This window comes from Coregonus clupeaformis, chromosome 37 (genome assembly GCF_020615455.1).
Source record: "Coregonus clupeaformis isolate EN_2021a chromosome 37, ASM2061545v1, whole genome shotgun sequence".
In the NCBI taxonomy this organism is placed as follows: domain Eukaryota; kingdom Metazoa; phylum Chordata; class Actinopteri; order Salmoniformes; family Salmonidae; genus Coregonus; species Coregonus clupeaformis.
Window position 1 is genome coordinate 29,099,929 of NC_059228.1, and position 12,638 is coordinate 29,112,566.

General features: G+C 44.9%; 1 protein-coding gene across 1 annotated transcript in view; it reads right to left on the reverse strand.

Annotated features, from left to right (window-relative positions):
- Positions 1 to 12,638, reverse strand: part of birc6 (baculoviral IAP repeat containing 6) — a 155,109-nt gene that overhangs the window by 34,672 nt on the left and 107,799 nt on the right. Inside the window, 2 exon segments of the mRNA XM_041866138.2 lie at positions 2,472 to 2,617; positions 5,069 to 5,285. Coding sequence (XP_041722072.2) covers positions 2,472 to 2,617; positions 5,069 to 5,285 — 363 coding nt within the window.

The following is a 12,638-nucleotide window of genomic DNA, read 5'->3' on the forward strand; positions in this document are numbered from 1 at the left end:
GCCAATATGGCCGACCGGTGGCTTCAAAGCCTCTCACTGGCCAATACATAGCATCAGCAATGCAGGGTTTATATACATCATTGGCCCAGACCTACCATCTTTACATGGATCTACTGGCAAACAAACAACCACACTGTGAAAAGGTACTGCTGAGGTCACCACTTCCTTGATATTACTACTTCACCCACTCAGACAAATAATAGATACATATCAAAAACACAAATTCAACCCATATTCCTCTTCAGTTCAACAAGATTATCTCAGAATATCACAGTTAATAGCAGGTTTTGTCACACCCCCTTATCCCCCCATTTTCACCTTCAAATTGAGGAATTAATCTACCATCATTTGGAGATGCTAAGAAGGAATTTCCCCTGCAGTTTCTTCAAAGTCTGAGTCTTTTCGACAGCTTAACCATGTCCAAGACAAATGATAATGGAAACGCCCACCAATTTTCCCACCGATAAAACATAGTGGAGCGATGGGATAGAGAGCAGTTAAGGCATCAGCATAATTAACTGTCTACATATAGCACATTTATAGCACCCCAGCCCCGCATTCTGCTTTAGATACCGCTACCTGGACAGATGTAACTCCCATTAAATTACTGGTGCATTTAACTGGCCTATTACAACCTGACTTAGGATGCCAGAGGGGCATAAAAAAAGATGGCTGTCGATAGCTTCATTTACTTTAAGTTCGATTGGCACGTTAGTGTTGGATATCGATACTTCGATAGACCGTTACCAGTCTCACCAGTCAATACTAGGCTGTAGGAACAGAGCACACCAATGTCCGCCTCCTCGTTAGCCCGTCTATGGCCATTTTTTTAAAGACTAAGTTCTAATTAAGCAATTACACATCCGTCCAGCCCTCCCCTATACCGCCCATTCCCTTTTGGTACATGAATCCAGTGGCCGCTATCATATGGACTTCTTTAGGTAAAGTGACGGCTGCATTGATCGTCATCTGGGCATCTCACCCCCACATCATCCCTCCACCACAATGCTCACTTAGAGCGCCATTGATTCGGCTGAATACAAGAGAGCCACTGGGAGGTAGGCAATATAATGAATAATATGGTGTCCACTACCAAACCCACCTGTCCTCCTCTGTCTGCACTATGGGGCTCTGGGGAGGATGCTGTGTCTCCCTGCACTGTAGTGACGCTGACAGATGGCCTGCATGGGGACTGTAGGGCAACAGGTCCCCACAATAGAACATACATAGGGCTTTGATACTAAATAGAAAGCCTTTTAGAGAGATATGTGAGAGACATGGAGTAACTTTTAACCTGTCACATAGGGCAGTGGTTCCCAACCTGTGTGCCACGGCACACTGGTGTGCCTTGAGGAACTCTTAAGAGTTCCGAGAAACTTTTCCTAATCTTGATTAATTTCTCTCACTTAGAAACATGACCTGTGGCATGCACATGGACATTGACTTGGGAGCACTAGTGCCAGTCAGATAACACATCAAATGGAACATGTTTACATCTGTATCATCGTTTCAAGTCCAGTGCGCTCAGGCTGTTACATATATTTTTTATCATTTGAGGGGGGTGTGCATCACGAGCAAAGATTAGCACAGGCAAGTCTGATTAGGCTTAGCCAGAGTCATTTATTTATGATGGCTCTGGGCTTAGCTATGCCACAGCCTCTGCCTCTGCCATAGGAACAAACGTGGTTGCAATGCAGAAAATCACTCGTTTGTAGCCCAAACTGTTCAAAACTAAGACTAATTTTACTAGCGCTGCATTTTATTTCTGGCTCAGATTCACGGGACGCTCATAAAGGGGTACACACAAAATAAACATAATGAGTAAGGAACTATCAAAACTATGAAAATATTTCAAATGAACCCTATTTAATCTAGCAAAAAAAATTAAATCACAGAAAATAGATGATTTGCAGTATGGATCAGATGAGATTGAGGTCATTACCACTAAATAAATTAACAGGGACATTTTAGGTGTGCCGAAGAATTGTATATCCCATCAAGGTGTGCCACTTTTCAAAAAAGGTTGGGAACTACTGACTTAGGGAATTGGGGTGGGGATTGGGAGTTGGATACAGGATGTTCAGGCCTAAAACAGGCAATTTTTTCATTAAGATGAAATTGAGACTTAAAAGGGCTCTAGTCAATCACAACCGAGGGAATTTGTACTTATGGAGGCTAAAATTAGAGACCCATTTTCTCATCCTAGTCCCAAGAACACACAGGACAAAAGAGAGCAGTAGCGAGAGAAAAATGGAGTAGGAAGAGTTGGGACCTGCTGAAATCTGAAATAATTCAGCGGAACTTTAAAAAAAACAGACAACCTTTAAAAAGACACTGGTTAACATTTTACTGTGTCACGTATTACAATAAATGTGTGTAAAAAGCCAAGGAGGGACCAGACTAATAGTCCCCCCGCTCAGCAGGTTTGGCCCTTGGCCAGAGAGACAGAGAGTGAGGTGTGTGTGGCTTACCCTGGTTGGCCTGCCGTAGGCTGGTGGTGGCAGCATAGACAATCTCGGCCGTCCTCTGGATGTCAGGCACCAGCAGGGTCAGGCCCTCAGGTTCTGGGTCTGAGCTATCAGGCTTCACCACACCTTTCGCCTTGTCTTTCTTTGACCTGGAGAAGAGAACAAAAAGAGAGAGAGTTCAGTAATCATATTCCTCTCAAAAATCCTGCAGTGACATATATTGCTAATTTACTTCCATTCTATCAGGGAAGGAAATCTGGGGCGATTATATTACTGATGGGAATAGAAATATTCGTGGCTCCTAAGGAGCGCTCGCTCTACTGTGCAACAATTACACATATCGGGCATTTTCTGGTTGGAGAGTTTCTCTAGATGAGCCCGGAGTCCATCTGAAAAGGAGCATATTGCCCAGTGAGCCACAATCTTGGAGCAAAATTGATATTCCCATTCCCAGCACCGTCCTGGCCTCCACATGTCACTAGCAATTCCCAGTGCTCCCGAGCTCTGCCATTCCCTGCCCCCTACACGCACACAGAGTGAAACTGCATTTTTCATGCTCTGTTAAAGGGGTGTGCGTACGAGGGTGAAGCCTCAAAACCAAGAAGAAAATAACATCTGACCCAATGTTCAGACAGACAGAACGAAGGGGCAAGGCTACTGTTCCTCTGTCCAGGTGCTATGAATAATTTAACCAGCTTTGTGAAGCCTTGCAGCATAAATAACCTGGTCCTCACAACTAGATAAGCAGAGAGACCAATTTCTATGGAGGTTTGTATAGGAACTAAACTGGACATTGAAAAAACCTCCCTGCTTTAGTCCCAGGTAAAATAGGTCCCTGCTTCAAAACTGTGATAAGTGGAAAACCCAGAGGAGGCTGAAATACACGAGGGACATAGACAGTCCTTTAACCTTGTACTTAAAACGCTGTGGGAGCTGAGAGGAGAATGGATTCCTTGGCCCTGCTGAGGGGGTCACTGAAAAAGCCACTTTCCACATGACCTTTTGTGAAGTTGAACGGCGGCCAAGTTCCCTCTGCTCGCTCGCCCCCAGAATCCTCAGCCTCACCGAGGACAGTCAGCGAAGGTCTTCTGTCACCAACCCCCCACTTCACCCCTGCTACTACCCGTCCTAATCGGCCAGGCGGCCACACAGGCCTTGGACAGGCTGGGCACAGATTGGGAGAGACAGTTGAATAAGAGGACGCAGATAACATTCTGCTGTGGCTGCCCAGCCGTCCCGACTGCCCTGAGGCCCTGCTTTCATTAGACTCTCTCTGTGTGTCTGGACACCAGCCGTAAGAGCCCAACCTGATGTGATGACTGTGGATATGATGCTTATGAACCAGTTATCGCTGAGGCCTGACTGAGCCGATAGCTGGGCAGTTTTCTTTTTCCCCCTCAAATGGTAGAGAAACCGTAACTTCATGCTGGACAGTCCTCAGACTGTAATCCTAATTTTGTTGCTGATAAGCAGAAGGGGTACAGACCACCAGGTAGGTCTATCAGAGTCTCCCAGGGCAGATGGGCTATTCCGCTGTACATTTGGAAAGCACTGCCATGGGTCCCAGCATGTTTGTTGGTGGAGCGTCTAAGATGGGCTGTGCCTTCTAAAAAATAACTAACCTGGCTGGGACCTTACATTCACCAGGGAGTAGGGCGGGGGGAAATCATGCATGTCTGTGGGAATCATACATGAGCTGGAACTGTTTGATACATGTATCCACGTTTAACCAGGCACATGTCACATCCTTTAAATATTGACTCCTTGGATGGGTTCCCATGGAATATTGATGATCCCCGTGCGCTGGGCGGATGAATATAGCTAGCATAGCGCTATGAGCAGGTAGGGAGAGGTAAAGAGTGCCTTTGCTTCTCTTGAGGTGTCCTGCTACGGTCGTTGCGTAAAGCCCACAGTCAGCACTGGGCTGGTTGTAGTGATGTGCAGTTCGTAAACGATTGGTTCTTTTTGAACTACTTTTTTTACCGACTTGAGTCTTGAGTCGTTTTATTGGGGCGTTCGGTCGACCTGCTGGCCTCAATGAATTCTACAGCAGGGTTAATACTCTCCTCCGACTCACAGGCTCTGGAGACGTGTTCCGACCACCAACTGTCTATCATGTGCACGCAGGCAGCACAGAGAAGAAAAAGGCAGTAGTAATTGATCGCATGGTGTAAGAATGAATGCAATTCATTGATTATTGAACGTTATCGGTGGACAGCGCTTTGTAGAACCAAAATAAGCCACACAGCCAAACTCCGCTCAACAACACTCAAACTCGATGACGAATCGTTTGGGGGGGGCATTGCTGCAGTTCGCGAACAATAGGTGCTTATTTCCCCTCGTGGCAGTCAAGCCATTCCGCCAAGAGTTGTTCACAATCTAGTTCCGTTGCGGCCACAACTAGACCTAATTTCAAAGGTATATATAAATAATTGGGGAATTTAACCCTCAATAATGGCAGCGGTACTCTAACCCTCTCCCATTGTTCAGTTGAAACTCATGCTCAGCTGAAACCATCAATTCACATCGATTAAATGGGCAATGACACTTAATTATTTGCTTGTTCTGTATATTCTTACTCTGTCCGTCTAAGTCCCCACCTGAGGCGGTTAGTGTAGGTGTCCACGCAGGTTTTCATCTTGGCCAGCAGCATGCCCACAGAAGTCTGACCCTCGGAGTGCTCCTCCTCCTCTTCCTCCTGGCTGGGGTCTCCTGACAGGGGCAGCAGCAGGGGCACCAGGGCCGTGGAGGTGGAGATGGCCCTCAGCAGCTCCAGCAGCGCCCGGTACAGGGGCACATGGCGTGCCATGTCCAGCACTGAGGGAGAAGAGAACACAGGAACAAGGGGGTTAGGAAGGAAGGTAACTCAGGTTTAGGAATGCATAAGAAAGAGCAAACGGAGACAACTGATAAGTGTTTTGGAATCAATCAAAAACGGAATAAAAACACACAGACACATCATTCAGACACCTCTCCTGCTATCAAACTATGCACCGCTGTAAAAAGAAAACAGATTGGACTGACGCATTTGAAGATGAACTCGAGGTTTACAAATCAAAATGTGCTTTCCAAGATGAAAAATTCATTCAATATAGGAGTACGAGAGAACAACATAATGAAAGTATCAGTCTCATGGCCTTGAGTGAACCTGTGTGTGTGTGTGTTTACAAGATAGAAAACTCCAGATTGCTCTGAGATTAGAGAGGAGCAGCAGGACTAGAAATGGATCGTAGTGAGCATCAAGCTCGTGAAAGGGGATATTAAAGATTATTAGATTTCCAGGAATGGACAAAATGACAAGCACACACACAAGGAACAGCCCTGAGGCGGCCAAAACCAAGTCCAGGACAAAATTTAGACTCCTCACAAACGTGTGCCCGACTTCCCCCAATACCACCTCGCGTCCCTGAACGCAACTCAAACAGCCTTGTGTTCCAGGCCCTGAAATGAAGCCGAGCCAGCTAGTCAGGAGGGCAGGCAACAATGGAAGCAAATCTAAAGGAAAGCCTGGGGCCTAGCAACCCCTCACTTTCCCCAGATACATGATTGAATCAAATAAGAAATAATAAAATAATGAATCTCGGGGTGTCACTTTGTAGAATGTAGGACAAGTCAGGCAGCATGATTGATTTTCCAATCTATCACTCATTGTGATGGGAGGATTTCATACAGCACAGGTCCCCCTTATCCCCATGACGAGGACTGACAGTTTCCACTTCACACTCATAATGGAAGTTGAAATAACATTGGGGCGTGGTGGCAAACCTGCTGAGCTCCTACATTCCCTTGTGAGGAACTGGGCTGGGGCGAGACAGAGGGAAGGTGCACTCGGTCGACCCACAAACCCCATTAAAATCTAGCCTGGTTCCACTAAGTTGTGCTTTGAGAAAAGCCTCCACAACAGCCCCAGCCTGGACCTGTGAGAAACCAGGTTAAAAAGGATGCGCTGGGTTTTTGGGTGTGGTTGATTGGGTTACCAGTTGGGGAATAAAACAAAAGAACACCCAGACATAATCCCTTGGTGAAAGGGGAGGCTTTCAAGGCTGTATTAAAATGGGTCTGACTTGGAACAGCAAAGGCAGTTTGATGGAATAAAACAGCACTAGCAGAAAGCACCTAGGCAGCCATCTTGTACTTGCTCCTTTGCCTGATGATCTTCTCTGTAGCCTCAATGTTTACCAGGCTGGCTGAAAAACAAAGCACTAGTATTCTTACACCCTTCTTGTAGCCTACTACAGTGAGGGAAAAAAGTATTTGATCCCCTGCTGATTTTGTACGTTTGCCCACTGACAAAGAAATGATAATTCTATAATTTTAATGGTAGGTTTATTTGAACAGTGAGAGACAGAATAACAACAAAAAAATCCAGAAAAACGCATGTAAAAAATGTTAGAAATTGATTTGCATTTTAATGAGGGAAATAAGTATTTGACCCCCTCTCAATCAGAAAGATTTCTGGCTCCCAGGTGTCTTTTATACAGGTAACGAGCTGAGATTAGGAGCACACTCTTAAAGGGAGTGCTCCTAATCTCAGCTTGTTACCTGTATAAAAGACACCTGTCCACAGAAGCAATCAATCAATCAGATTCCAAACTCTCCACCATGGCCAAGACCAAAGAGCTCTCCAAGGATGTCAGGGACAAGATTGTAGACCTACACAAGGCTGGAATGGGCTACAAGACCATCGCCAAGCAGCTTGGTGAGAAGGTGACAACAGTTGGTGCGATTATTTGCAAATGGAAGAAACACAAAAGAACTGTCAATCTCCCTCGGCCTGGGGCTCCATGCAAGATCTCACCTCGTGGAGTTGCAATGATCATGAGAACGGTGAGGAATCAGCCCAGAACTACACGGGAGGATCTTGTCAATGATCTCAAGGCAGCTGGGACCATAGTCACCAAGAAAACAATTGGTAACACACTATGCCGTGAAGGACTGAAATCCTGCAGCGCCCGCAAGGTCCCCCTGCTCAAGAAAGCACATATACAGGCCCGTCTGAAGTTTGCCAATGAACATCTGAATGATTCAGAGGAGAACTGGGTGAAAGTGTTGTGGTCAGATGAGACCAAAATCGAGCTCTTTGGCATCAACTCAACTTGCCGTGTTTGGAGGAGGAGGAATGCTGCCTATGACCCAAAGAACACCATCCCCACTGTCAAACATGGAAGTGGAAACATTATGCTTTGGGGGTGTTTTTCTGCTAAGGGGACAGGACAACTTCACCGCATCAAAGGGACGATGGACGGGGCCTTGTACCGTCAAATCTTGGGTGAGAACCCCCTTCCCTCAGCCAGGGCATTGAAAATGGGTCGTGGATGGGTATTCCAGCATGACAATGACCCAAAACACACGGCCAAGGCAACAAAGGAGTGGCTCAAGAAGAAGCACATTAAGGTCCTGGAGTGGCCTAGCCAGTCTCCAGACCTTAATCCCATAGAAAGTCTGTGGAGGGAGCTGAAGGTTTGAGTTGCCAAACGTCAGCCTCGAAATCTTAATGACTTGGAGAAGATCTGCAAAGAGGAGTGGGACAAATCCCTAATGAGATGTGTGCAAACCTGGTGGCCAACTACAAGAAACGTCTGACCTCTGTGATTGCCAACAAGGGTTTTGCCACCAAGTACTAAGTCATGTTTTGCAGAGGGGTCAAATACTTATTTCCCTCATTAAAATGCAAATCAATTTATAACATTTTTGACATGTGTTTTTCAGGATTTTTTTGTTGTTATTCTGTCTCTCACTGTTCAAATAAACCTACCATTAAAATTATAGACTGATCATGTCTTTGTCAGTGGGCAAACGTACAAAATCAGCAGGGGATCAAATACTTTTTTCCCCTCACTGTACATCCCTTAGATACAGTGGGGAGAACAAGTATTTGATACACTGCAGATTTTGCAGGTTTTCCTACTTACAAAGCATGTAGAGGTCTGTAATGTTTATCATAGGTACACTTCAACTGTGAGAGACGGAATCTAAAACAAAAATCCAGAAAATCACATTGTATGATTTTTAAGTAAATAATTTGCATTTTATTGCATGACATAAGTATTTGATACATCAGAAAAGCAGAACTTAATATTTGGTACAGAAACCTTTGTTTGCAATTACAGAGATCATGCGTTTCCTGTAGGTCTTGACCAGGTTTCACACACTGCAGCAGGGATTTTGGCCCACTCCTCCAAATAGACCTTCTCCAGATCCTTCAGGTTTCAGGGCTGTCGCTGGGCAATACGGACTTTCAGCTCCCTCCAAAGATTTTCTATTGGGTTCAGGTCTGGAAACTGGCTAGGCCACTCCAGGACCTTGAGATGCTTCTTACGGAGCCACTCCTTAGTTGCCCTGGCTGTGTGTTTCGGGTCGTTGTCATGCTGGAAGACCCAGCCACGACACATCTTCAATGCTCTTACTGAGGGAAGGAGGTTGTTGGCCAAGATCTCGCAATACATGGCCCCATCCATCCTCCCCTCAATACGGTGCAGTCGTCCTGTCCCCTTTGCAGAAAAGCATCCCCAAAGAATGATGTTTCCACCTCCATGCTTCACGGTTGGGATGGTGTTCTTGGGGTTGTACTCATCCTTCTTCTTCCTCCAAACACGGCGAGTGGAGTTTAGACCAAAAAGCTCTATTTTTGTCTCATCAGACCGCATGACCTTCTCCCATTCCTCCTCTGGATCATCCAGATGGTCATTGGCAAAACTTCAGACGGGCCTGGACATGCGCTGGTTTGAGCAGGGGGACCTTGCGTGCGTTATAGGATTTTAATCCATGACGGCGTAGTGTGTTACTAATGATTTTCTTTGAGACTGTGGTCCCAGCTCTCTTCAGGTCATTGACCAGGTCCTGTCGTGTAGTTCTGGGCTGATCCCTCAACTTCCTCATGATCATTGATGCCCCACGAGGTGAGATCTTGCATGGAGCCCCAGACCGAGGGTGTTTGACCGTCATCTTGAACTTCTTCCATTTTCTAATAATTGCGCCAACAGTTGTTGCCTTCTCACCAAGCTGCTTGCCTATTGTCCTGTAGCCCATCCCAGCCTTGTGCAGGTCTACAATTTTATCCCTGATGTCCTTACACAGCTCTCTGGTCTTGGCCATTGTGGAGAGGTTGGAGTCTGTTTGATTGAGTGTGTGGACAGGTGTCTTTTATACAGGTAACGAGTTGAAACAGGTGCAGTTAATACAGGTTATGAGTGGAGAACAGGAGGGCTTCTTAAAGAAAAACTAACAGGTCTGTGAGAGCCGGAATTCTTACTGGTTGGTAGGTGATCAAATACTTATGTCATGCAATAAAATGCAAATTAATTACTTAAAAATCATACAATGTGATTTTCTGGATTTTTGTTTTAGATTCCGTCTCTCACAGTTGAAGTGTACCTATGATAAAAATTACAGACCTCTACATGCTTTGTAAGTAGGAAAACCTGCAAAATCGGCAGTGTATCAATACTTGTTCTCCCCACTGTAGGTTTTAGGCAGACTGGACAATCATACTCCTGCTGAACCAAAATCATGTCCATCATTGTCAAAGGCATATCCAGTCTGTGTGGAAAGAGATTGGCGGTGACCATACAGGAATTACCATTTGTGTGTGTGTGGCACTGTCTACCTGAGCGCACCCGTGTGCTTGTGCCAGCCTCAAATGGAGCAGGACGGCCCTAACTTTGGCTCCCAGGCTGCTTTACATTTATATTGGAATTCCCGGCCGCAACGTCCCTGTCCCAGAATTTGAACAACGTTGACCTCTCTCCACTTTAATCTGCGCCTCAATCCTTTCCACTGTCTGTGGACGGCGAAGCACAGAATCCAAATCCCCACCCTACTGAATACATTTGCGCAATTACTGCTAGGCCCAGCTAACTGATATGATTGATGTGGGAGATGCCACTATCCGTCTGATGAGGCCCAGTAGTGTGTGGGTGTGTGTGTGTGCTGCCTCTAAACAACTCCTCCTCAATGTCACCCTTCCCCCCCCACCATTCCCCTAGTACTCTCATGGTCAAGTCCGTCCCCTGTTCGCCATCATTTCATTTGTACTAAGTGAGTTACAACCAACAAAATAGACTTCTCTGCAAGAGGAAAGACGGACTGAGAATCCAATAAGACTCAGGCTTTTTTCCCAATGGTTGATAAACAAGGTTAGGAAATCGAACGACAGCAGTAATGATGCGGAAACAAACATGGGTCTGATGTGACCTTCATTCTCTTAAGGCAAAACATCATTCTGTCTGTCAGATGAAAATAAAGGATGACACAAAAAGTCCCAATAGGAGGGGCACCTCCCGACTGAATATAAACATAAACAGCCCTGGCAGTAATTTAATTCACATTCTATGATCATGCCAGTGCCAATAGATGAATGCACTAACTGGATAAATAACGAGGGAGTAAGGTTAATTGCAATACTTTGAGAGACCCACAGAAACTGAACTACAGTAAACTGGACATCCATCTTGACCACGGCTTGCTTTTGGAGACTGTTGGAGCAGATAGCCTTGAGTAGGTCTGATTTAAGGTCCTTCTGGGGGACCAAATAGCTGGGTGCGTAGTATAGGGAGCGGATGCGTTGGGTGATTAAAAATTAAAGCCCCACCTGAGCAGTTCCGTTGATGACTCAGCCCCTGCATTGGCTCCTTGAAATAAAGGCACTTCGACTAGGCTTTATGCATCCCTGTCCACCGTCACCTAATACATAGGTATGGGTAAATCCATTTGAATTCGATCACTTTTTTACAGCAAACTTTCCATACATGTTTGCCCATGGAAGAAGTTGTTTTTGGACCTGAATGCCAAACTATCCAGGAGATAAAGATGCTCAAAGTTGACTAATTTTGCATACCCTACCGTACCATGAGACATCCATCACTGGAAAATATAAAGTTAGATATCATTTAAAAATGTACAAACCGTGTTGTCAAACGATTGTATTATTTCTTTCTTTAAAAAAAGTTTTTCTATAAAAATGTCATTTTTAAAACTTTAACGTCAATGCTCTAAAAATGTGTAAACTCTATATTAATATATATGTTGTAGCTTAGACCCTATTTCACATCTGAGGTTTTTGTGTTGTGTCTGGCATCGGTTGAGACATGCTCTTGAATACAGGGTGGGTGTCATTTCAATCATAGAAATATAATTCATAGAATGGACCTATCCCTTCAGATCACTGCAATAAAGCCGGAACGCCATTGAAATTTAAATTGACATTTTTACTTCTAATTACTACCACAAAGATGACCGCCAGTCCACCCACTGTTGAATGTCAACTTAAATGGTCATGTACAGTTGAAGTCGGAAGTTTACATACACTTAGGTTGGAGTCATTAAAACTTGTTTTTCAACCACTCCACAAATGTCTTGTTAACAAACGATAGTTTTGGCAAGTCGGTTAAGACATCTACTTTGTGCATGACACAAGTAATTTTTCCAACAATTGTTTACAGACAGATTATTTCACTTATAATTCACTGTATCACAATTCCAGTGGGTCAGAAGTTTACATACACTAAGTTGACTGTGCCTTTAAACAGCTTGGAAAATTCCGGAAAATGATGTCATGGCTTTAGAAGCTTCTGATAGGCTAATTGACATCATTTGAGTCAATTGGAGGTGTACCTGTGGATGTATTTCAAGGCCTACCTTCAAACTCAGTGCCTCTTTGCTTGACATCATGGGAAAATCTAAAGAAATCAGCCAAGACCTCAGAAAAAAAATGGTAGACCTCCACAAGTCTGGTTCATCCTTGGGAGCAATTTCCAAATGCCTGAAGGTACCACGTTCATCTGTACAAACAATAGTACACAACTATAAACACCATGGGACCACGCAGCCGTCATACCGCTCAGGAAGGAGACGCGTTCAGTCTCCTAGAGATGAACGTACTTTGGTGCGAAAAGTGCAAATCAATCCCAGAACAACAGCAAAGGACCTTGTGAAGATGCTGGAGGAAACCGGTACAAAAGTATCGAGTCCTATATAAGCATAACCTGAAAGGCCGCTCAGCAAGGAAGAAGCCACTGCTCCAAAAAAAAGCCAGACTACGGTTTACAACTGCACATGGGGACAAAGATGGTACTTTTTGGAGAAATGTCCTCTGGTCTGATGAAACAAAAATAGAACAGTTTGGCCATAATGACCATCGTTATGTTTGGAGGAAAAAGGGGGTAGCTTGCA